The sequence below is a fragment of the Oreochromis aureus genome, linkage group 16 (genome assembly GCF_013358895.1).
Source record: "Oreochromis aureus strain Israel breed Guangdong linkage group 16, ZZ_aureus, whole genome shotgun sequence".
NCBI lineage: Eukaryota > Metazoa > Chordata > Actinopteri > Cichliformes > Cichlidae > Oreochromis > Oreochromis aureus.
Window position 1 is genome coordinate 13,717,709 of NC_052957.1, and position 26,594 is coordinate 13,744,302.

Genomic DNA, 26,594 nt, shown 5'->3' on the forward strand with positions numbered 1-26,594 from the left:
TCTGTTGTCAAAGCCGGGTACATAGAGTGCACGGTAACACTGGCAATTCATGAATTATATCTTCTGTATGAATGACAGCCCATATATGGCACTTATCCTCCACTCAGCAAATTTTATTAGTGCATTTCTAGCTAAGATCTTCCCCAGTGTTGATTAAATTATTGGATGGGGAGGATTTCTTTGTTTGTTTACCTTCCCTGGACTGTTTTTCTTTCAAGAACGAAAATGCACTGGAGTGATAGTGTCAGTCAAACTAAAAATCACAGATATTGTGCTATACAAAGAAACTTTTATAAGAATTTTCTCATTTTCGTGACCTAATAAGAAAAAAGAAATGCCACAAGGAGACATAAGTGTCCACTTCTTGACAGACTTCTCATTTTTTCAGCCTGCCAATTTGGCCAGAGTCCTAAGTCTGCAGACTGGTTGGCTTTTTGTTATGGTTACGTAACTATCGGGAAAGCGCCATATGGGTTGATCATTCAGTGATTAAAGTGGATTCAAATGGACCGATTGAAGGTATGTGTTTGATTCCCATTGCAGATGGCACAGTTTTGAGTCCCCAGTTTCCTCGTGCCTCTTTGCCATTGCCCCATTATTTAAAACACAGACCAAAGCGGTCCTTTCATGACACTATGATTGAAATCTGATGTCAAGAGCCGACATTATTCCAAACATCAAAGAAGAGCAGATTGAAGTGTAAATAACACCCATTGACCATTGTAACTACGGTGTATAGCATTGGTGCATTTAGAGAAAGTGGATCTGACTAAAAATTGCTGGATGGCAAGTAAAAGAGGGCCATCAGAGAGTCAATGTTAACTGCATTTATTTTGCTTGAAATTGTTATTATACTGTGTAATGCTGTGTTGGAAGACCTACAGGTGCACTGGTGAAGCAGCAATGTTACCAGACTTGTTGAATCCTGAGCTGAATGCAAATGTATGATTGGTAAAACTGAACTCCAGCAAACAGCTCGAGTGCTGAATCCTTGAGCTGTTTGTTTCCCAGAACACGCCTCAAGTTCACCTGTAGTAAGGCAAAAGTTCAGCCATGGAAATGAATCAGAGAGTCTTATTAAAAGACTTAACAGCTACCAAGGCAAGAAACTCAGTGAGCTGACACCAGTGCACTCTTCAATGCAACATAGCAAACAGTCACTACAGAGCAGCTTCTTAACACCCCTCCCATAGTATCCCTTCACAGCAATCCCAGATTGTGTACTCCTGTATTCAAACACTGCACAACCTTCAAATCCATCATTTTATCTCAAGGGACCTACAGCGGATGTGCTTTTAGCTTTTCTATTAGCATGCACATTGTAATTTTTCATGCTTGGAAAAGGCCACAATGTTTCTTATAAGCTGTAATTTTAGAACAGCCAAACTTCAACATAATCACACTCTATTTTACATCCCCTGCAATTCCCGCTCTACCATTTCACTATTACAGTTCTTGCTTTCTTTTGTTTTGTATTTTGTATGTGAAAGTCTGCTCTTCTTCTTTTGTTTATCTCCTCTTGCACCACATTAACAGCTGTGCACACATTCCCCACCACACGTAATTACAACTAAAATATATGGAGAATGAAGCCGATAACTACAGTCTTTATTGTTGGAATTGTTCTGCTTCGATCAGTTGAAAATAATTTCGTCTTTTAATAAACACTCGTTGGAGCTGTGACATTTGCAGAACACAACCAGCGAGTTGCACAGACAACGTGTGCATCTTTAACAAAGGAAATAAAAGCTGAGCACTTAACTAGGCTGGGTTGTTGCCTATAATTACTTTTCCTTTGCTCTGGCAAACTACTAATTACGAAGATGTTTCATGTGCTATTACTGTACCCCGGAGCAGAGTAAGGTTATGTAGAAATCCAGTGAGAGATCTGCTCCCTATATGTTTTGTTTCTAGGTTAAATATAGATAGATAGATAGATAGATAGATAGATAGATAGATAGATAGATAGATAGATAGATAGATAGAATGTGAACGCACGTGACTTCCATCGACCCTTCCGATCAATTGTGCTCCTCGTGTTTACATTCTGTCCAATCCAGTTATGCACACTGCTGTTAAATACAGAGTTCAGTCTTTCACGTTACTAATTCCCACACATCATGAAGGATTCACATGGCTGTCACTGATATGCGACCTTTGAGGAGCCTCGAAGAGCTCGTGTTTTGTGTAAGAGCACTAAATGTTCCCTTAAGCAACGGTTTGAAAACAAAAGAGGGAAAACAATAGCTTGAGCTGAGGGTCCTCCCTGTGTCTAATTTTCAAAAGCAATTACACTGATTGGCACAATGTCGTGGGCAACACAATTGGCTCTTGGAACCGCTTTAACATTTGGAAACATGGAGGGTTCTTTAATTACACTATTGGTAAGGTGCTGCATGTTATTTATGTATTTATTCTTATTACTGTTATTCTTGTGGCACTCTGTGGTTCCATAAAAAATATCAATGTCGTATAATAAAATAAAATAACTGCATTTTGTACTGAACAAAGAAAACTCACTCACCTCAGAAATGCAACATATTGGCGTGTTTTCCTTTTGTCATTCTATATTCAAAAGGGGGGGAAGCATGTGAAAAGAAGAAGAAGAAAAAATCTTTTCTTGACGGTGTGGTCAGCTTAAAAACCCGACATCACGTCTTAATGAAGCGGGTTCGGTCCAAAGCCACCGAGAAACTCCAGATAAAACCCTGAAGCGAAGATGAAAGAATGCTCAACTCCTCTTTCCTCTCCTCCACTCTTGGCTTCAATTTCTCACTTGCTGCCTGTCTTCCCTTGTCCAGACAGATACGTGGTTCATAGCCAGAGCCTCGTGTAATATTAAACACCGATAATGGACCAGCGCATTGTGAAAAATAAATGCAGTCTTAGGTTGTTTTTTTTTTTTTATTCCATGTTTACATCACGCACCCAATTATCTCCCTCCTAAACGAACAGTATGCGCGCTGCTTCCTTTGTGCTCCCCGTCTTTCTCACTCTCAGCGGATTGAACCATTCCCACAGCACGAGAGGGGGGGAGGTGGATGGGAGCTCTATTCATGTGATTATATGTGAACGAATGGGTTTGGTGACTCGTGGCCAAATGTTGTTATTGTCGGGGATAAAGAGCCCGGGAGATGGAGTGATGGGAGGGGGGAAAGGGAAGAGGAGGAGGAGAAAGTGAGGGAGAAGGAAAGAAGAAGACATTTACTGTAAAGCAGTTTGATGCAAAGGAGGGACAAAAGGGCACATTTTCTCTCTCTCTCCATTTTTCCTCCTGTTTTTTAATTTATTTTTTCCTGGTATATTATTACATGCAATATGAAATTAAACTGTATAATCGCTCCCTCTGGAACAGCTGCTTCCACACACTAAACCATTTTTCTTGTCATGTGCAAGTAGGATTTCTCCTTAAGCGGGCTCTCATGCTACATTATGCAACCAAGATATAATTACATCTAGTGTAATGGTAGAGAAAACACAAGTGCCGGCCTACTATTTCAATAGCCTTTCATGTTTGCTCCGCTGCCTGTGAGCTCCTTCAGCACCGAAATAGTGTCAGTTCAGAACCTCGGAGAGCTCCAAGCCGGCACCAACAACCTGTGTAAATAAAGGGTTGCACTTTCTAATGGGTGTTTTGTTGTCTTTCCTTTTTTTTTTTTTTAAACAAAAAATAAATCTGATTTTTTTCTAAGCTATGAGTGTACAGCAGGAATAATTTTATAAAGTTTGATAACTGGTACTATGTTCGGATTATTCTAAATGCACCAAGAATAATATTTTGAGTTGCCCGTCTTCGTGAAAGTGGCTAAATTTGCAATGTATCAGTCCGTTGCCTTGATTTTAGCAGCCTTTTGTCAAAATCAGACAGCTTAGCGTGAAAGACCTTGCTTCTAGTGGTCTTATGTGGACGTATGTAGCGTGTTGATGGTGCCCCCTCCTGGAGAGAAATCATCATCGTGTCGGAGACGGGAGCCACGCATCTGAACCAGATAAAACCTGATGTAGTCCACGGTTGTTTGCTTTATTGTCAGATGATATTGATTTGGGATTAACTTCGTTTAATCATCCATGAATGTGCGTAGAGAAGATCCTTGTAGTTGCGTTTTAAACTGAAACATATAAATACTTCTGCTCTATATTTTGGATCCATTCCATTTGAAACCAAACACATCATAAAAAATATTAACAAGAATAATCTTTAAATGAATAATTATAGTAGTGAGTTACAAATGTTTACTCCTCGGGTCAGTTTACGCACAGCTGCTCCTTAGTAAAACCAGCCTCTCATGTTACCTATTACGTAACGATATATTAGCAGAGCTGAACGGACGACTTTTGAGGCGTTAATAAAACCGCGCATGCTTAAAGGTAGCCCTCTTGTTTATCGCCACTGTTTGCTGGAAGTTATGAAAGTTCTGCTGAATGTTTAATTCTCGCAAAGCGAAGACATTGATGATCTCAAGACCTGACTTCGGGTCACTTATTTAAAAAGTCAAATTACAGATAGAAATGAAATTGAAAAGGTTTGCAAAAGAACCTTTCTGACTGTCGCTTCAAAAACACGTCATTTTTCTTCACATTCCGCGTGTCGGCGGTTATTTTATTGTGTAATAATGTTTTAAAATGTCCCCGTGTGGACGCGCAGCATCTGTGCCTTTAAGATCATCTCTCACAGCATCCTCCTCCTCCTCCTCTCCTGTCAGGGACTCGCACACACAGCAGTGCAATATTAGAGACTACAAGCTAGCTTTTTGCACACATATTTCCCCACAGGTACATCATAACCTCACACAACTACACCTGTCCTCGTTGTTTCTCAACTGGACATTGATGCATTTGCGTCAACGGTAACCGTAGCGGTCCCTCTGATCGTTATTGCTTTTATTCCCTTCCCTCCAAAGACTGATCTACGCTACAAGATGGCTGAGCTGAATTTGGGGAAGGGGCTCACTGCAGGGAAAGTGGCCAGTAACGTGCAGAAGAAACTAACCAGAGCGCAAGAAAAGGTAAGCGCTTCTCCCTTACGCGTTGCTTTGTGGTAAATTTATATCTCCGGCCCTCACGCCACGAAGCAGTAATGCCGCATCCTCCACAGAGGCGCAGTGTCGCATCACGACATCATCAAATAAGCGTGGAGGTTGCTGTGTTTAAGGAAGAGGCTGTTCACTTGAAATAGGCTGCTCCCCTGCTTTAAAACACTGTCACACAGCGGACACGTACTGCAGTCAGATATGGTGTAGGCCCGCTCATGATCTAGCCTGATGTGTCTGGTATTTGAACGCTCCTATCTAAACTGGCAGATGAGTGATGTTACTCAGTAAGGGACATCATCTCTTACGTTCTGATAGGCCATTATTAAACAACCATGCTGCAATATGTGGACTATAGCTGGTAGAGGAGGCCACAGACTACGCTTTTAAACACCTGTACTTTGCGCTCAATATTTGGGAGGGGGCGCTATTTGTCCAGCTAAAGGTATCGTAAAGCCTGCTGTAAGGCTAAAGATAGACAGAAAGCAGATACGGGTGCCTCCCTACATGCATACTATGTCTGTGTGAATGTTACCGAAGGGGGAAATTAGACTGTGTATATAGATTTTGGCCATATGTCCCATCAATATGGCAAATATTTTTTTTTTTAAAAAGGCTTGCCATGTGTGTGTATGTTTCTGTTTTACATCATCACTTCATGTTTCCAACCAAATGTGAAGAAATACTATTGATTTTTGATGGCAAAACAGAAAGCTGCTGGGAATCAGTTGTATGGTCTGATGTTTTCAATCATTATTTGTGTGACAGGTTCTGCAGAAACTTGGCAAAGCAGACGAGACCAAAGATGTCGCTTTTGAAGAGGGAGTAATCAACTTCAACAAACAATATGTAAGAGTGCAGTTCAGTGACTCGTGGAGTCATAATTAAACATTTTCTAGATATCAACAATAGTATGGCCTATAATAGGATAAACTGTAGCCTGCATTGAGTCTGAATCCACAGCATATAATACACGATTGGCGTTTTTTGATGAGGCTCATATTTAGTGTTTCATCCTCAGACTGAAGGCAGCAAACTCCAGAGGGATTTAAGAGCATACCTCGAGGCTGTGAAAGGTGATGCACACAAACACACAAGTCCATCCAGACACAGAAACACACTTTCATTGGCATATGAATACACACTAATACAAGCTAATGTAGAGGATGTATGTTTGTCCTTAGCCATGCATGAGTCCTCTAAGAACCTTCAGGCATGTCTAGCTGACATGTATGAGCAAGACTGGTACGGCAAGAATGAAGTGGACTCCATTGTGGAGGTGAGAAACACTTTTTACTATGTGTTTAAAAGCCATATTAAGTGAGTAGGTTATGTGTGTGTGCAGGATGTGTGTGCTTAGATATCCTGAAAGTTGTGTGATACAGGGGTTATACTTTTCTTGCCCTTGAGTATGCGTGCCCACTTAGTGCGGTAAACGTGAGGATCTTCACCAACCCTGTGTTATAAATGGTATCAACTACACGAGTCCTCCAAGCTGATTAGAAAATAGTAGAAGAACCGCTATTCCAAAATATCCAGGCTATCCAGGTCTGCAAGCAACTGTATTCCCATAGCATGAAAAACTGTACTGCTGCAGACTTTATATTATGCTATATGTCGTAAAACCACGTCTGGTGAAAAATGTTGTAGACATCCTTAAAATGTCCTCTAATTGCATTCTTGAGGTCATTTTTGATTAGCCACAAATAGCAAGAAGTCATTGCAATTAGCAAAAAGGCTTTTGCCTTAGTGAGGAGCACAAGTCAAAATGACGCGACAGAGCTCCTGGAAAAAGTTACAAAGTAATGGAGAAATATATTCACATTACATGCTACTGCAATATAAAATGTGCTCTGCGGGCAATTTGTCTCATATGATGTTAAACAGTCTGTCTTGTGACTGCATGTGTGCTTCTGTACATTCCTTCATCTTGCAGGATTGTGATGTGCTTTGGACTGATTACCACCAGAAGCTGGTTGATCATGCTCTCATCTCCATGGATACTTACCTGGGCCAGTTCCCTGATATTAAGGTAGGTTAAGAGGTCGTGACCTCAACAAAAAATCGTTCGTCTTAAATGTTAATAGAGTGGCAGTGAGCGTCTCTTTTATATATTGTGACCTTGCTGGAAAGCATATTGTATGAATACTGAGCATTTCGATATAAATGAGGAAAGTGAATAATACATTTTTTTTTCTTTTTGTTCAGGCTCGTATAGCTAAAAGGGACAGGAAGTTGGTAGATTACGACAGTGCCAGGCATAACTATGCCGTGACACACAAAACCAAGAAAAAGGACGGGGGCATTAAAATTACTAAGGTAAACAAATGCGCTGCGGTGTTCTTCAGCTGTATGTTGCTAAAGGTGTTTGTAATCACTCAGATGCAAAATTCAACAATTATTTTGTTTTTCAGTTCATTATTCAGGTGAATCAACATGTAAGAAACCTAAAAAATTGTTTGTTTTGTAGCCCTCATCCTTGTTGGAAAGGGCCACTCCAGGGTGGGCTCAGGGTATCCTGTCTGCACACAATGTTGCCCAAAGCAGTCTTTCCAGGAGCCAGGTACATATTTACCTTATTCTACAATTGTAAGGAGTTTTCTGGTAACCCAGCAGTAAAATACATATTACCATAACAAAGAAGTCAGTATGAGCTAGTTTCAGGAAGCCTTTCTAGAGATGATCCCTGTGCTTCTCTGTCCTCTCTGTTGATAATCTAATGAGGGCAAATTGAAAATGAGAACATCAAAAAGAATAAATCATATTAAACACAATCAGTGGTGGAAGAGATGTTGTGCATACACACACACACACACACACACACACACACACACACACACACACACACACACACAGACATACACAATGTATTTAATTCATTACCAGAACATCTAACACACTTGCAAACATACTCTAATTCATTAATTTCAGGCTGAGGAGGAGCTGGAAAGGGCCCAGAAGGTGTTTGAGGAGATTAATGCTGACTTGCAAGAAGAGTTGCCATCACTTTGGAACAGGTAGGGAATATGTGTTTTTGATTTTTCCTAAATGGATCAGTACTTACGTGTGTGCTTATAGGCATATTAAATGAAGTCAAGCCGTTAATGCAGTCAGTGCTGTCTCTCTCTTCTCTGCCCTTTCCAGTCGTGTTGGGTTTTATGTCAGCACCTTCCAGAGTTTGGCTGGTTTTGAGGAGAAGTTTCACAAAGAAATGAGTCGGGTAGGAGTCTTCTATAAGCCTCTAGCAGTGATGGATTTAGATAAAGATTAGACGAGAGAAATGGATGCAGTATATCAGATAACAGTTCAGGCCAGACGAGGCCATCGACTACGTCAGCAGGGCCTGCAGCTGAATATAAAATCTAATCTAACCTTCCTTGTTTATCACCTAGTGCAAAGTCTGTTTTAATGTATTTCTCTTTTTTCCCTTGAAAGAGAAAAGTTTTTAAGTAATTTGTTTGGATCCGACGATGGAAACAAACTGTAGCAAACACACTTTACAATACATGGATAACAATACCTATTAGGAGGGTGCAGTTGCAGTGTAAAATATAAATCAAAGAAGGTGGCAGAAGGAAATTTAATATTAATTAAATAAATAGGTGATGTAAAAATGTTTATCTTACACTCCATCTTTCTGTCTCTACAGTTGGATCAGGATATGTATGACATCCTGGAGAAACTGGAGGAAACAGACACAACCAGTTCTCTCAGGTACAGCCGGGTGCTTGTTTCATATTCTTTTCACATAACAGGTTTAGCTTTGGGAGGGATCTGTGGAATTAAATAGATATCATTTTATTTTTCTATTTTAATTAGTACTGTCAGAACTCTTAAAATGAAATATAACCGCAAACGGCAAATCTCCGTTAGCTGAACTAAATCGCCCTGTGCGCAGGGCTGTAGCAAACGGTTAGCTGTTTAACGCGTTGAGCCGCCCAGCCCCACGCACTGGGCGCTTTTGGGCTTTTCAGTTATGGTGTTAACCTCATTTTAACGAGATTAACGCTTACAGCACTAGTTTTAATCAAATTTTATTTTGATAAAATTGGGTTTTACACACCTGAGGCACTGGAAACATTTCAGATTACCTGAAACAGCTGCTTGTATAAAAAGTCCTGACAAAGATTTCAGAATGCTGAGCCTCATAAACTAGTTTACCTTAGGAAGAGCGCAGAACCATTGTTTTTGATGCATAAATGAAGTGGGGAGGTCATTTATACATCTTTTTTATGTCCACACTGTTTATGAGCAGAGTTTTATTTTAATTTGTAAATCCTGCACGTTCCAAAAATCACTCATTTTTTGATGATCAGCATTAAAAGCAAATAGAAGAAGTTTCTGTGAGTGCTTGTAAGGGATAAATATTTTAGAGAGATGTATGATCCTAACTGATTTATGTTCAAGGCTGATCTCTCTATTGCATCATTAATTTATGATGCATGTCTGAAGTGGTGCAATAATCTATCACTGTGAATTTTATAGATTATTACACCACATATCAAAAACAGCAATGGATAAACAAAATGGCATACATTAACTTAGAGCTACCCCTGAATCCCTCATCCCCCTTTCAGCAAGACAGGTATCTGTGGCGCCTCATCATCAGGAGCAAATAGGAGGTAACTGGAAGCAGCTGGGGTAACAATGATGAAACAACTGTTGTCTGTCTGTCCAACTGACCTGTCTGTCGAGCTAGCGTGTATGTTAGTCAGTCTGCAGACTTGGGAGTTTTCAGAGGACTGGATGCTTGATTTGTGCAAGTGATTTCAAAGAAGTACTTTTGGATCGGAAAGTTTTGTGCTCAGAGCTGCAGATACAGTGGCTTGCAAAAGTATTCGGCCCCCTTGAACTTTCCCACATTTTGTCACAATACAGCCACAAACATGGATCAATTTTTTGGAATTCGACGTGAAAGACCAATACAAAGTGGTGTACATGTGAGAAGTGGAACGAAAATCATACATGATTCCAAACATTTTTACAAATAAATAACTGCAAAGTGGGTGTGAAGCGTAATTATTCAGCCCCTTTGGTCTGAGTGCAGTCAGTTGCCCATAGACATTGCCTGATGAGTGCTAATGACTAATTAGAGTACCTGTGTAATCTAATGTCAGTACAAATACAGCTGCAATGTTACGGCCTCAGAGGTTGTCTAAGTTAGAACAGTGGGAAAAACAAACATGAAGTCCAAAGAACACACCAGACAGGTCAATAAAGTTATCGAAAATTTAAAGCAGGCTTGGGCTACAAAAGATTTCCCAAGCCTTGAACATCCCACGGAGCGCTGTTCAAGCGATCATTCAGAAATGGAAGGAGTATGGCACAACTGTAAACCTACCAAGACAAGGCCGCCCCCCTAAACTCACAGGCCGAACAAGGAGAGCGCTGATCAGAAATGCAGCCAAGAGGCCCATGGTGACTCTGGACGAGCTGCAGAGATCTACAGCTCAGGTGGGGAATCTGTCCATAGGACAATGTTAGTCGTGCACTGCACAAAGTTGGCCTTTATGGAAGAGTGGCAAGAATAAAGCCATTGTTGTCGCAGTTTTTTTTTTAACCTGTCCCGCTTTGGTTCTTTTGCCATCAGAATTATTGTCTAAAGGCGAAGAAAGATGCCCAAAATGTGAAATGGACCATCCCAGCCTTGCCGTTCCATTTGATTCAACTTTTATTGTTTATTTTATTTTCACTTTGAATACTGGACAGACTTGACTGGAGGAGATGTGGAGAAAGAAAGAGGAAAAAAAAAAACCTTGAAAAGAGGGACGGGAAAAAGGGCAAAATCTCAAAACCAACAGAATAAGCAGAAAAAAATACATATATCGATCACCTGGATCACCTGTTGAGAAAGAAAAAGAAAGCAAGCAGAAGAAAACGAGAGTAATAAACAAGATCACAATGATATATGGGAATATGACAGTAGCTAAATATTAAACATTATTGTGCAGCACGTGAGATCGACAGCTGTTGTAATCTTTGAGGTAGGAGCCAAAAAGGGTGTAAATGTGTGTGTGATCACCATGTGACACCTGTGAATGATCATATTAAAAAAAGGTTCAATGTAATGATCTGTGGAGGAGATGGGGCCACTGCCCCGTCCTCCAGGGCACAAGCAGGTATGGAGGAGATCACACTCACACATCCAGAGGCCCCAGAACACAAGAGATTTAAGACCAACAGAGGGGCAGCCACGCCACATCCCAGAAACAGGAGAGTCCCAGATGAGGGGTCACTCAGCAGCCGCTGAGCAGAAGCCAGGGGTTGCAGTGACGTGCCCGTGAGCTCCGCCCGCAGCCAGCTGTGCCTGAGTGGCAGGCCCCGGCCCGTGAGGCCGAGGGCACCCCATCCCCAAAGTGGCCCCAGCGAGCCCCAGGCTCCAGGCCCCAATGAGCCGAGAGTGAGCCGTTGGGTACCTGGGCGCCCACCCCGAACAGAGAACCACCATCGCACTGTTGGAACGCCCGCCAGGTAGGGAAATGTGGTTTTGATTTTTCCAAACCTTGGAGGGCCTGAGATGTCCCCAGAGAGGTGGCGCCTATACCCAACCTGACATGAAGACACAGACAAATGGCAGTCACAGATGCAAACATCTATTCCCACCCTCATGCTCTCATATCAATTGCTCAACAGTCGTGGAGACAGACATAGAAACACTGTACACACAATCACACTCCAGAGTTTGCCCCGAGTCTGGTACCCTTGCCCCTGAGGAGAAGTTTCACCCAGACTCAGGTGGTGTAACCCTTTTCCCTGCGGTGGGGTCTTCAGACCGCCTGACCCGCAGCAGCAGGAGGCCCCATACACAGACCCCAGTCGATGGCCAACTCCTCCTCCTAGCCCCCCGCCCCAGCAGGCTGCAGAGAACGGGGTGTAGGAAACTGGAAACCTCCACCCGCTATATCACTGTTGATGTAACAGTGTCTAGGTGCATTTAAAACCCAGGAGGGCATGGAGCGACCTGCCAGAGCAGCAGGTAAGCGTGATAGCCCCTGCTAGCCCTCAATGTCTACATGTATTTAAAATTGAGAGGTGGGCAACCTTCCTTGGGGTGAGGTCACCTGATGGTAGTTTGGTCTGTTTTAATGTACCCCTTTTTCCTATATGAATGTGTAATGAGAGTGTTTAATGTGAATGTCTGTTGTGGGATAAAATTGAGGCAGAGGCAGCCAGAACTGGGACAGAGGGGGGATGTCTCCTCTGCACCCTGGTGACACACCCCTACCCCAAGGCCCTGCATGTGGGTGTGATTGTGGTGGAGCGGGAAGAGGGAGGCCGCTGGAGATGGGGAGGGAAGGAAGGAGGGGCAAGTGACCCCTCCCTGGGGCAGAAACCTCCCTGGGGCCAGCTCCCCGCTGACCCCAGTAGGCACCTCCATGCTCTGCAAAAATGGAAAGGGGGCCCAGGCCCATCATCTTTCCCAGTGCTAGCAGCCTGGATCAGAGCCGCTACTGGGCCCAGGCCCATCCGGACTGGGGCCCAGTGCAGCAGCGCCCGCCGCCCCCACAGAGCCAGGTTACAGTCCACCTGACCACCACAGAGAAAACTGCACCCACCCCATCATCCACTCATCTTCCAGACTACACAAGACAATAGACGCTTGTCTTCCTCCACCTTCCTTATCTCCCATCCTGCAGAGAGTTTCCTGAAGAGAGGAAAGCTCCTGCAAGATGTGACAACCTCCCCACCAGTTGAAGAGCCCCCAGGTGGCTCGATGCACCGCGGGGACCCTGCGCCAGGGCCGGGCCCCCATACACCCACCCGCCCACAACCTCGGCAACACACCAACCAGGACCCAAGCCCCTGAGGCCCGGCCAGGGCCCCAGCCCAGAGACGGAGCGCCCCAGAACCTCACGCCCATCCCGGACCCACCCAGGGGCAGCGGCTACCAGGTCAGCCCACGTCCGCCAGCACAGACCCTCCCTAGCCCTGCTGCACGCAGCCACGAGGAAACCGTCACCTAAGAGCCAACAGAGCCCCTAATTGGCCATGACCGCTACCCCGGTTGGGCCCCAAGCAAGATGCTCCTGGGAACCCCCGACGCCCCAGCCTGTCCCTACCCCGTTCACAACAGTGAAGGTGGGACCAAACTATGACCCCCACCCCACTAGGTGATGGAGCTGATCAAAGGCCCAGAGCAATTGATCTGATGTGGTGGCAGAGGCTGTATCAAGACTAATGTAATCTAATTTAATTTCTATATTGATTAGAATTAAGATTATTTTTATTTTCCAGTTCATGAGGACTGTTTTCTTGGCTATGCATGGGCAAAAACCATATCAGCTATATTCTTTTCTGAAGTGACATTATCTAAGCTGCCCAACAAACATACTAAAGGAGAAGTTGGATGTTACATTTCAGACACTTTGATAAGTCTCACATATCTCAGCCAAAACTTTAACTGGTGGACAGGACCAAAGAGCGTGGATATAATTGTCCGTTTGGTTTGGCAGTGTGAGCAGTTGTTGGTATGAAGCCCATCTTGAACATCCGATGACCTGTATAGTGCACTCTATGTAGTATTTTGTCCATTGAATTAATTGAAGACTGGGATTTCTAATTAAATAAAGGTTTTAAAAATCTGAGACCAGGTTTTGGTCTAAGTTAACTGATAACCGCTTCCTATTTTTAGGAAGTGATATTGATTCATCTGTTTTAGAAAGCATTCTGTATATTTTGGACAGTAATTTGGGGTTTTAAGAGTAAGAAATTGAACCACACTTGGTGGTGTTTGTAGTTCAACTTGACCCGGTTTAAATCTCTTTAGAGATTTAAGAAAGCCATTGAACAGAAAACCATAAGAAGTCCCTATTGCAGTTTGCCACAAGCCATGTGGGGATGCATGTGGAAGAAGGTGCTCTGGTCAGATGAGACCAAAATGGAACTTTTTGGCCAAAATGCAAAACGCTATGTGTGGCGGAAAACTAACACTGATTCACTCTGAACACACCATCCCCACTGTCAAATATGGTGGTGGCAATCATGCTCTGGGGTGCTTCTCTCAGCAGGGACAGGGAAGCTGGTCAGAGTTGATGGGAAGATGGATGGAGCCAAATACAGGGCAATCTTGAAGAAAACTCTTGAGTCTGCAAAAGACTTGAGACTGGGGCGGAGGTTCACCTTCCAGCAGGACAACGACCCCAAACATAAAGCCAGGGCTACAATGGAATGGTTTCAAACAAAACATATCCATGTGTTAGAATGGCTCAGTCAAAGTCCAGATCTAAATCCAATCGAGAATCTGTGGCAAGATCTGAAAACTGCTGTTCACAAACGCTGTCCATCTAATCTGACTGAGCTGAGCTGTTTTGCAAAGAAGAATGGGCAAGGATTTCAGTCTCTAGATGTCCAAAGCTGGTACATACCCTAAAAGACTGGCAGCTGTAATTGCAGCAAAAGGTGGTTCTACAAAGTATTGACTCAGGGGCTGAATAATTACGCACTTTGCAGTTATTTATTTGTAAAAAATGTTTGAATCATGTATGATTTTCGACTTTCACGTGTACACCACTTTGTATTGGTCTTTCACCTGGAATTCAATAAAATTGATTCATGTTTGTGGCTGTAATGTGACAAAATGTGGTGTTCAGAGCTTTTGCAAGCCACTGTAGAGTTGAGCAGACCTGTGTGTCTTATATGCTGCGCCACGCAAGACTGTCACTGTTAGCAACAAGGGGTCTCACATTATGCTGTCTTTCACCTTAAGGTAGAAGGTGAATTTTCAGTCAGTCCTGCATTAGTCAGTAGTGTTCAATGTTTTCAAGTCAAGTGAAAACCAAGGAACTGAAATCCAACAATAGAGCAAAGGTCCATCATAAAAACTATGGACCAAAATAGATTAGAGAAGATTAAAATGACTAAATTGTAGATATATAAACATGCATTGTCCTTGTAGGATCCATAAGTGAACACACATCAGTGGAGCTGCAGCTTCTGTCTGTGGTAATATGACTCAGCATACGTATTCAGAGATGCTGACACAAAATAAGCCTGGATCCTAGGGGGGACCCTGGAGTTCTGGAGCTCCAGAATTCTTGTCTTTCCCTGAATCCTAAACACCAAATTCCTTGATGTGCTTGATATTTCAAAACGTACCTCTCACTGCCATCTAAAGCCGCCAATGTACACCTGTTGCAGCTTTAAGTTACAGGTATATGCCAACGTTTTTTTAATATCTGCAGCTGTGGAGCAGCTTTTATCCACTTTAGAGCATCTTCTCTGTAACAGGAGTTGCCTCTATCACTGCTCGCTTGTGAGGATTTCTGGAGGCACAAACAAAGCCTGCTTGCATGAGAGGAGAGGACTTGAAACCATGAGAGGGGACTCACTTTTCTTGCATGACAGCTTTTGTAACACTTTCTGCTTGAAATCTTGCAGTGCATGTCTTGTATCCCTTCTTACAACCTTGTGTTTTCGCATTTAGATGCTTCTTTAACCTCGGCGCTTTTATCTCATATCGTTTGCCGTCTTCATTGCTTTCTCTGTAATTTGTTTTCTTTTCTTCTCCCTCTTTCTCTCTATCTTGTTTACTCAGTGGTAAAGAGGCATCTAACCACACTCTCAGGCCAGGAGGACCACCCCCGATCCCCAAATCCCCATCCAAGGTAGACAAACAGTGTCACACACACTGATGTTTTCTCTTCGTTCAGAATGCACAGAGGATCATTTAGTGTTTTAGTTTCTGGGGAGCCATCATCACTTACACATAGGGTTGCCATACCTGTGGATTTGGGCGAATGCTGTGTAAGTGGTTTATTTGTATTTTTTTTCTCAAAACATTTTTTATTCATTTGTTTTTAAGTTCAGGTCAACTCTATGTGATCGGCAATAGAACCCCAGTTTAGGCTATTATGGTGTACACATTCATGGCTTCATGGTAAAGTTTTTGTGAGACTATCGTAGAACTTATTTATGTTGATCCATCTGGCATGTACTTCAAAACAAAGAGATACAAAATGTAATTTGCACATTCTGACAAAATTAAACTGCATAATATGAATTTTGCATTCATAACAGCAAAGTCCAATCGATTTGTCTAGTTGAAGGAATTAATTACTGCCTTTTTTCTATATTCTAGCTCAGACCAGCAGTGCCTCCTCCACCCAAGGTGACACCATCTAAAGAGCTAAAAACAGAGAATATCATCAACCTTTTTGATGCTGCAGCTACTCCTGATATCAACGTCACCTCCCCTACAGAGGTCAGTGAGCAGCTGCTGTCGATGAACTGTGAAAAACCCCTTTAGCTTTCCCCTTTTCTGTGCGGGTCAGAACACCCACTTCTGATCTGCCCCTCCTCTAATTTCTTCTATTCTATTCTATTCTATTCTATTCTATTCTATTCTGTCTTTTCAATTCTGTCCTTATCCCTTCTCCCACTGTTGTGCCCAATTAGCCAATGAGCCCTCCTGTTCCTGTTGTTATCAGTTTGACAGTCCTGCATTGAGCAACCTGTTGGACATGGACCTGGATTCTTTCGGTGCAGCAACCAAAGCCTCCACGGTCACACAGGTGGATGATTCATGGCATGAAGATAAAGATCCTAGAGACCCTCTCTTTTAAGATATGTCAGTCTTCACAAGAGGTTTTAGTTTCTATTCAGACAGAATTTAAGTTCATTTCATAATATTTAATTCCAAATTAACTGAGTTAAAGAATGAGATGTCCAATGAAGGTTTAGCCAACAACATCTGCCATTGCCAGTGTGGTTGGTTCACTTTAAATATGCTGAAATAAGCTTGATAGGTCTGAATAGAAATTGAAATCACTTGGTAAGCTTGGCATAGTTTGAAGTGTTGCCTGCTCTGCTTCTTTCCAAAATACCAAACAAGAGTTAGATGAAGGCATGATGACCTGTAGACACCTGCCTCTAGTGTACACTTCTTCTTGCTCTAGCACTTTCCACAGATCACTCATGGCATGAACTGCAGACTACAGCCCTGCTTTGCTGTTCTTTCTTGGTCCCCAAGACTGTACAAATTTTCAATAACCTAAACGTTCCTCACGTTACTGGGAAGATGCTTTTATTCTTTCAGATACTTAAATTATCTCTTTTTGTTTGGCTTATACTATGCATGGTATTGAACAAAGTTACTACATGCCATTACATGTGATTTACATAGCTTGAAAGACAGGAAGCTTGCAATGACAAACCCATACGTTTTAAATTCCCCACTCTGAAGCCCAGGATATAGAGCAAACTTACCAAAACTTTTAGTACAGTAAAAATATTGATCTGGTGAAAAGCCACGAATCACTGATAATTATTATCCATCAGTGAAGTGCACAGAAGTACATAGAGCGCAGTTATAGTTTTACTATATATTAATTAATCATTATACTAGTGGTAGTATAATATTCACTTTAGTTCAATTCTGTTCAAGTTCATGTGTATAGCCCCAAATCACAACAGTTATTGCCTCAAATAAGAGATAAAATCTTTTATCTTAATATTTTCCTTAATCCCTTTATATGTATGTATATTGTTTGTTAAAGTACCTCTGATATAAGAGAGAAAACCCCAAAAATCAGATGACCCCATATGAGCAAGCACTTGGAGACAATGGGAAAGAAAAACTCCCTTTTAATAGGAAGAAATCTGAGCAGAACCAGGCTCAGAGGCGAAGCCATCTGCTGTTACTGGTTGGGGGGCCCTACAATGCCATCCCCCTGCCAAAGCCATATAGCTAGGTTCAAAAGTATTTGGACGATGACACATTCTTAACTCTTAGGATTTTTTTTGTTTTTACATCCAAGTATTCAAAAGAATTTTTATTTTTAAAATTGTGTTAGTTTGTCCTGTTACTTTTTTAACTTACTTTAGTTATGAGTTTCTGTGAAAATGGCTAAAATTCATAATCAATTAACGCAACACTTTTTTTTAGATGCTTGAATTAAAGCATTAACACTTCAGTCTCATCTTGACTGTTTGATTTTAATCAAATTGCCTATATTGGTATACTGAGGCAAGATTACTAAAAATTTAATTGTGGACCTAACTATGGATTCCCTAATGCTCTTGCTATGCTCTATGATTTATATAGATGTTAAACATGCTGCAAAATCTTAATGTTAAAATATTGTTGAAATTGTTATCCATTGATCTCAGAGTGTTGTTAGTTTTTAACACAATTTAATATATACTAATATGCAAATTTACATTTATTTTGCCATTTTAACATCCTGCACTCAAACTGTGCAGGTGGCCTAACCAAACATGCACAGTAACCATTTAACAAATCTACCCCTTCAGGCTTCACACATAATACTTTACCACATAGTGCTTGTACAGTTGTTCTGCTGGAGATCTTATGCTATGGGCTTGTAGCTCTAGAGCATGGGGCGTGTCTTATTGAATGTAACAGGCAAAAGCAACAACACTGTAAAGTACTCTGCTCTTCGTATTTATTACTTCCTTTGTTTTCCACAGCCTGCAAACTGGGACTCATGGGTAAGCCACGCATACTCATGCTAAAAAATGTGCAAGAGTAATTAGCAAAAAATATAATTATCATCATCTTCATCAATACTTATTTCTATTTTTTTTATAGTAACCATCAGTTTAATAACAGTCATACATTATAGAAGCCCCGCTCCTATTATGCCTTTTCTATTACAGCTTTTCTTTACAGCTTTTCAATACAGTGATCTGTTTCATTTGTCTGTCCCAAATCTGTTTGTGCATTGTCTTTGTGTCTGCAGTGCTTGATTTGATAGACACTGAAGATATTGTTGAACAGCACAAATGGAGCTTGTGAATGAGTTTGAGTCAATTCAGTTCCAAGATGACATTTCATACTTTTATACATACTGAATCCATATAATTAGTGTCTTGTGTGCAGTCCACAATTAAAATCACTCTTTTTCTTTTGCCTCCTCAAAACACCACTGACCTTTAAAAGCCCCAATGTACCCAGTGTTTTATGGTAAATTCTAATATAAAAGTTAAACATAATATTAATAGTGAAAAACATTTTCTGTGGTTTGAAATCATTTGCAACTGAATTGACTTATTTCCTTTCTGTTTCCCCTCACATGCTGTACCTGTATGTTCACATGTCAAACTGATAGAACATGTAGCCTTTACATGTTATTTTCATGGTTCATGTGACACACAGGGATCTTTTGTGTTCTCAAAGTTTAGTGAAGTTGCTCACGCTTGCTGTGGATTGTGTTATACAAACGAGTCTGGTAAACTAACAAGAGCTACTGGGCAACTTCACAAAGCCTTTTTTCGTAGCTTGGCCTTTTGCCCATTAACCAACGTTTTTGTTCATCCCTCTCGCTGTAAGAGAGATGTGTCTCAACAATCATGGAGTTTTGCTGTATTTGAGGCTGAGGCAAAGCAGTGATGGCTCAGAAAGGACTGACATGTCTACTCTTACAAAGCTTCCTTCCTCTTTCTCCATCTGAACATAGCCTTGGATTAGAAACCATGCTTGCTAACCACACACAGAAGATCCAACATCTATCTTCTGATGGGAAAAAGCTGACAGCTTTTATGTTTTTGCCTTCTCCTGCCACCCTTCCTTACCCTCATCTGTCTTTTGATTTAATCTGAACCTTTTCTGTAAAGGTTGGTACTTCCACATCAATTTTCATGGGTTTTATGGTAATTATGATGATAATGCTTATGAGTAATGACATATTCTGATCTCCCATGGTCCTGTTTCTGCTCAATTAAGATAAATTTCTTTATTTTTATCTTTAAATATTACCAATTATTTTGATTAGAATAATACTTATCGCTGTTCAAATCCTTTAAAAGACCATTCTCATTTTGCAAGAGTTTTAGCCCCTTATTTAACATTAAGTACAGCCCTCTTTCCAAATGATGATTGAATATTTCAAAAAAGTCAAACCAAAACCAAAAAGTGTAAAATAATAATAAAGAACCATTCTATTCTGTTCTATTCTATTCTATTTATTCTATTTAAGAATATGAATGTTGTCAGAATTTTCTCAAAAAAAGAGAATAAATATTTTTTTCAAATCTGTGACACATTATGTCATTAAAAGAAATACACTCCATACTCTATACACAAAGGATGATGCTAAAATATGATATTGAATGGCCATGGTTTTTGGGCTCTAAAGCCATGCAGAGCCCATATAGGGCTCAAGAACATTTCTGAAAACTGCTGTCATTCTTAAAACAACAGCCTAAAGAAAATCAACAAATCTCTCCACCTTCTACTGTGAACGTAAATAAGACCAAGGCAAATTAGAAAACTGTCCTGTGAACCGAGATTTCAAAATGCTTAACAGTCTTTGGACAATGTGACATGCCAAGTCCCCAGTTTTCATGATAGTCACACAAACAAAAGCCAGATTGTGGTACATTAGTACAGGTACAGTACACGTTAACTTGCATGTCATGTTCGGCAGCGGTCCCCAACCCCCGGGCCGGTCCGTGAGTCGTTTGGTACCGCGACAGTTGAAGCTCGGGTGTGAAATTCTGGGTTTTTATCATTAACTCGGTTTCCCTGGGTCTTTTCCCATGTTGTAGTTGTGTGTCTTATTTTAAAAGAAATATTTACGCGTTACCATAGTGACCAGAGAGCATTAAGGGGCAGAGAGGAGGATGTTACTCTCAATGTTGTTGGTGCATTTCAGGAGGACGCTGCTAATAAAGTTACACAATTGCACAGTGAATTCACGTTTATTATTATATTTACAAAATACCACAGTTTTTGTCTTGCTCGCATCACTTTATTTTGTTGTATTTATCCGCGACACCTTAAAGGCCGGTCCATGAAAATATTGTCTGACATTAAACCGGTCCGTGGCTCAAAAAAGGTTGGGGACTGCTGATGTATGAGACCATTAATGCTGAATGATATATGCAGGTTTTATGCTGGTAGACAGACAATGTCATACACAGTTAGCTTATTTCACCTGGTCAATGCCAAGCCTCTGTTTGCACAAATTCTATCAGTGTGGCTTTGTAGCATGAGTCCAGGTGCAAAACTTGCTTGCCTGCAGTCTAGACCTGATGAGCAACTAAAACCCTTTATCAGGAAAGAATAGAAAACATTTGCCTTTGCAAAATACAACAGTTGGTCCCTCAGTTTCCAAATGCTTACAGAGTGTTCTTTAAAGACAAAGTGAAAACTATCATCCTTTGGAAACAGAGAAGGTTTTTGGCTAAATCAATATGGCCAGTATAAGATTTATTAAAAAATAGTTGTTACATTAAGGGCTAAAACATTCAAAATCACTTGTATGACCTGTTAGTACTTAAACATTTCAAACTCCCTCCTTTCTTTCTTATAAATGTACCTCTTATAAATCCATTTAGTTACACTTTAAAAAAATCAAACCCCTTTCTACATTAAAAATACTTTACTTTTATTATTAGTCTTATGTTGCTTACATAAACTGGTCATACAACATCTCCAGCTTTCTCTTATTTTTAATTCTTCTTGATCCCATTTGATTTATGAAGCCCTTAGAATATCCAGAAGGTAAAATATCTCTTGTGCCCTCTGACTCCTTGAAACCTGACCCTTGCCCTTCAGCCTGAGGACAGTGGTGCCCAAGAAGAAGCGACCACACAGCACTATGACCCTGTGGCTGCTGCTACAGAGGCCTGGGGGGATGATGGTTCGCAGCCTGTCCACTATGATCCCATCACAGCTGCTACAGAGGGTTGGGGGGATGACGGAACCCAGCCAGTTCGCTATGACCCTTTGGCTGCAGCTCAAGAGGGATGGGGGGATGATGGAAACCAGCCGGTTGATTATGACACCGTAGCTGAAGAAGCCCAAGAGGGCTGGGGCGATGAGGAAAGCCAACCAGTCGCAGAGGTGCCTGCCACAGACTATGAAACACCTGCAGATGAGGCTCCGGCAGACGCAGTTGAGGAGGAAGCCCCCCCAGCTGCTGCTGTGTTGGATAATGAAGAGGGTCAGGTAACCAAGGAGAGAAAAAAATATAGAGATGCATCTGGATGAAAATGATGGATGCATCGACTCTTAAGAAAGAGGTTTGAGCATGGGGTACTGGAGAGAAAAAGATCATGTGAATAAAGGGTGGCAGATGGAGAAATCTTGACATGGAAAGATTTAGGATGCATCTGGACCTGAAGCATGGATGCATCAAATGTGATAAAGAGGGCAAGTTGAAAATAAATTGTTGAGGGAAAGAAAAGAATAGCAACATCTGCTTCTCTACACGCAGTTAATCCCAGTCACTGCTAATCCACACACATAGTATTCTGTGCAAAAGCTTTATTGTAACTGTACAGTAGTATTTAATCTTGCATCTGTGCAGCATGCCTGTAATAACAAAGACTTTGCTGTTTAGGCTTTTCTGCTTGTCTTTGTCTCGTGTTGTCTGTCTCTTCTTTCTTTCATTCTTTGCCCCTCTTTAATTTAAGGTTTTATCCGTCTCACCTTTTAACCTCTCTCGTTATTTATCTTTCTCTCTGCTACCAGGGAGACTCTGCAGCTGCAGCTGCTGAACCAGCTACACCAACTGCACTGGCTGCACCAGTAGTGGAAGAAGCAGCAAAGGAGGAAGAGGAGGTGAGCGCAAGAGTTTAATTTATAATATGTAGCAATTGCTATAATTAACTCAGAGCTGCATTTTTTTTTATGTAACAAAAACGAGCCTTACTTTTCTGGATTTCATATTTATTCTGTTTGTTATGGAGACTGTGGCACCAACAAAATGACAAGAGGCTAAGATAGAGTTGGCAGTGTTGATGTTAAGATTTTTTACTGGGTGAACAGGATTAAAAATGAGTGTATCAAAGCAACAGTTCAGGTTGAGAGGTTTGGAAATAAAGTAAAAGAGGCAAGGCTGAAATGGTTTGGACATGTTCAGGGGAGAAATAGTGGATATATATAAGAATTTTGGAGATGCAGCTGCCAAGAAAGGAAAAGAGGAAGACCTCAGAGAAGATTCATGGATGTTGTGAAGGAGGACCTGCAGAGGGTTAGTGTGAAAGAAGATATAGGATGACACGGAGCAGATGATCGGCTGTTTCTACTCCTAAAGGACCAGTTGAAAGACAAAGTGATGCACATTGTAAACCTTATATTTGGCATTGTTTTTTTTTTAAGTAACTACATTTGTCTTCTAACGAATCAACTATACAATAAAAGACAAAGTGCATCCTTGTATCTCATTAGTCACAAAATTATATATCAGATCAGGTCCTTATTTTGTTTAAAAAAGACAGGTAGTAAAATTCTGCCATCACATTTTCTTTTCACTTTTTAACAACTTAAGATTTAATGGATGTGTATGTGTGTTTTAAGGTGAAATGTTGCTATTTAAATAATGTACCCATAAATTAAGCATTTTTTAAATGTATTTATTGTCCAGACACCTGCAGTAGCAGCAGAATCAACAGAAGTAGCATCAGAATCTGCAGAGATGCCTCCTGGCTTTCTGTTCAAGGTAAAACAGGAGACCAAATGGGAAAACCTAAAAGTGTCAAATGTATTTTGCTTATACGACGATAACTCACGTTAGCATTTATATACAATAGGTCCAAGTGATGCACGATTATGCTGCCAATGACACAGATGAACTGGAGATGAAGGCTGGTGATGTGGTGCTAGTACTGACTTTTGACAACCCTGAAGAACAGGTAAACTCAAAACTCGAAAGCGTACTCATGTGCTTTTGTGCCACAGAAACACTGACACTGTTATCTGATTGTTTGTGTGCTTAGGATGAAGGCTGGCTGATGGGAATAAAGCAAGACGACTGGCAGCAAAACAAAGAAAACGGCACTAAAGGAGTATTTCCCGAAAACTTTACCCAGAGGCTGTGAGGCTGCTTCTTATCTACAAGAGGACAGGACCGCAGTCCGGCTCCTTCTTTATGTTTCTCTTCCTCTTGCCCATATTCCCTTTCTTGCCCTGATACTGTATCTTTCCTAGGACTTTGGCCATAAAAGCAGAGCTGTCACAGCCCTGGATGAAATCATGCATTTCTAAGGTCTGCTACACTGTGCTAAAAGTGGATCTTGGCATTTCTGTGGATTTCTGCCAACATTTACAAATTACAGATGTAGCCATTTCACAGGTTTCACTTTCAGCAGTTTTTCTCTGCAATTACCTGATATTTGAGGAAGTGATTGGAGACTCGAGCTCATACAGAATAAATGCAAGGATGGTGATCCCTGAAATGGTTGCAGCTGAAATGGCATTAAAATCTTTTATCCTTGATCACTCGTCATCATGCGAAAGATGTCGATTGACATGTTTTAAACTGGGAATGAGATATCAAGGACCGTTTGTAGTTAGTATGATGTCAGGTGTAGCTGAGCGTCTTACACCCACATCAGCCTAAAAATGGATTTGTTAAGAGAGTGTAAGGCTGAGCAAAAGGTAAAAACACTTCACTTTAGTAGAAAGAGTCACTAAGCAGATTAAAACACTGAAAAAATCGAACCAACTCCTAGCTTGCAACTTCACTTTCCTTCAAACTTTGAACTCACATGGTACTGAAACCTCATCAGCCCAGCAGCAGATCTTTAACTAGGACTGGAGTTCTCAGATTAGTGATCACACTCCTGATATGATGCCATTGGCACAAACTCCATTGGATAAAACCTGTCCTTTATCCCTATTTTAACTGTTTACTTATAGAAAACTGGCCCTTGGTTGTTGTATTAGTTTAGACTGTGTGGTGGTATAGGTAGTATGAACCTGTTGTTAAAATCCAAATAAATGCATATGTTGTTAACTGATCAACATATTACTGGATTTAAAGTAAACAAGGAATGCATAATTATGATTTCTGGTCTGGGAGTCTCATATGGTATTAATGACTAATTGATAAATTATTTTTGACTGTTGTTTTTTTTTTTTTTCACCTTATCTAGCGATTCCAAATATGCATTAGCCTGGCTTGCTAAAAGCTAGCCTACAAAATACAGAAACAAGAAACTGCTACTGGTAGTATAATAGTTTATAGATATGGCAACGCCCTTATACTAATCAAATATATTATAACTGAGCCAGCCTCATTAACTAAATAAATAAATAAATGTGCCGAAAACAGTTCCCTCTGTTTGCAAAGAGACTATTTAACTCACATGCAGATGATTATGAATATGCACCAGAGCAACTTCTTTTATTTTTATATGCTGCCAAGCAATGATTACATATAGCCTAATGTAACTATGTCAACAGAATTGCCAACTGAGGATGTTATGGAGTGTTTTGTACTTCTGTAAGGTTTACTGCTCTCGACGTAGCCGCATAGGTAGTTAAAACTATCTCACATTCAGTCATTCATTCAGTCACTGAATTAACAGCGATTCTCATGATGTTATTAACATGTAATAAGTCTGAGAGAAAATGTACGTGTGTACGATTGTGTGTGTGTTTATGAGTTGTTTGAGGATCAGAAATCTTTATCTATAGGCTATTGTTATTGGATGATACCACCGCCACAACCTACCAGGGGAAGTTTTTCTGACCGGACAAGGGCAACTCAAACGTATTTGGGCCTTTTTCCACTGGCTGGTATTATGGTTCCAGGTGTTATTGTGCATTTGTTGTGTATAAGTGTAATTTTACCAAGCTGTGATGACAGATACATATTCTATAAAGACATTCATATTGTATGTGTGTTACTGTGTGCATGCTGACTTCCCATGTGTTGTTGTGTGAACACCCTTAATTTAAGACAGTGATACTTGGGTCACTTTTGAGGCAGTTGAAACAAGGTATTTATTTTTATTTTTTTATGTGTTTTGTTAAACTTTATAGGATGGTGGTGGGCAGTCATGGTGTGTGTTTTTCCACCATTCTCTTTCAAATCAGTCCTGATTATTACTGCTGGTTGCCCATCAGCCTTGCCTCAAAATGTTGCTAGGTATCGTGGTCCAAACAGAGCTAATTACATGGAGGCTTGTCACATAAAGACAAATTCCAAGCAACCAGATGCAAGTGGATATTTTCTAATGGTTTTCAGTATTTTTAACCACTTTGGACTGCATTTTTTTTCTTTATTTTTTTATTCATATATCTTTAAAATGCCTTATAACACGTGAGAACAACAGCTTCACATTAAGGCAAATTAATCACTATTTCTTTTCCTTTTTTTTGTATAAATTGGTCATGTTTACCTGGGTCTGGCTCTGTATTTGTCTTTATGTAACACTCTCCTGTGTTGAGCTATGGGATATGACAAAAAGGATTTTCCTGTACCTAACTGACCAATATTAAAGATAAAAAATATAATAGCTACTTGTCTGTGGTTCTTATTTATTAAATGTGCAGTACCTTACAGTTCTTACCAAATTTATCATGCCAACACTGAGTGTAAGATGTGGCATACACCTTACAATATTTTTAATTAACAAAATTGCTACTTACTAAATTAATTTTTATGTTTCTGTTAACTGGTTAATCCACCAATTTTTTCAAGTTGTTGAATCAAAATTATATTTTAAATGTTATTAATGCAGGCTTTAAAATTTGGTTATAAAAACACACTTTGTTCTTTGTCTAATGAATAACTATATATAGATAGACGGGAACAAAAATCAGTTCTCCCTCTGCTCATTATTTGTGATCATTGGTCATGTGAACAAACT

The 26,594-nt window shown here is 40.7% G+C and overlaps 1 protein-coding gene across 4 annotated transcripts; it reads left to right on the plus strand.

Annotated features, from left to right (window-relative positions):
• Positions 1–4,691: 4,691 nt before the first annotated feature.
• LOC116312897 (myc box-dependent-interacting protein 1) lies at positions 4,692–26,210 on the plus strand. 4 transcript variants are annotated; one of them, XM_039599677.1, is made up of 20 exons: positions 4,692–4,773; positions 4,902–5,006; positions 5,799–5,879; positions 6,052–6,106; positions 6,215–6,309; positions 6,967–7,062; positions 7,239–7,349; positions 7,501–7,593; positions 7,962–8,047; positions 8,175–8,250; positions 8,680–8,744; positions 9,608–9,652; positions 15,565–15,634; positions 16,108–16,230; positions 18,459–18,479; positions 21,550–21,942; positions 22,468–22,557; positions 23,363–23,437; positions 23,529–23,630; positions 23,715–26,210. In XM_039599677.1, the coding sequence occupies exons 2-20, from the start codon at positions 4,920–4,922 to the stop codon at positions 23,814–23,816; spliced, it is 1,866 nt and encodes a 621-aa protein (XP_039455611.1). In that variant the 5' UTR covers positions 4,692–4,773; positions 4,902–4,919; the 3' UTR covers positions 23,817–26,210. The 4 variants fall into 4 exon arrangements, with proteins under 4 accessions (XP_039455611.1, XP_039455613.1, XP_039455612.1 ...); XM_039599679.1 differs by lacking the exon at positions 21,550–21,942 and adding an exon at positions 16,457–16,540 and having other exon boundaries at positions 4,714–5,006; XM_039599678.1 differs by lacking the exon at positions 9,608–9,652 and having other exon boundaries at positions 4,714–5,006.
• The last annotated feature ends 384 nt before the right edge of the window (positions 26,211–26,594 follow it).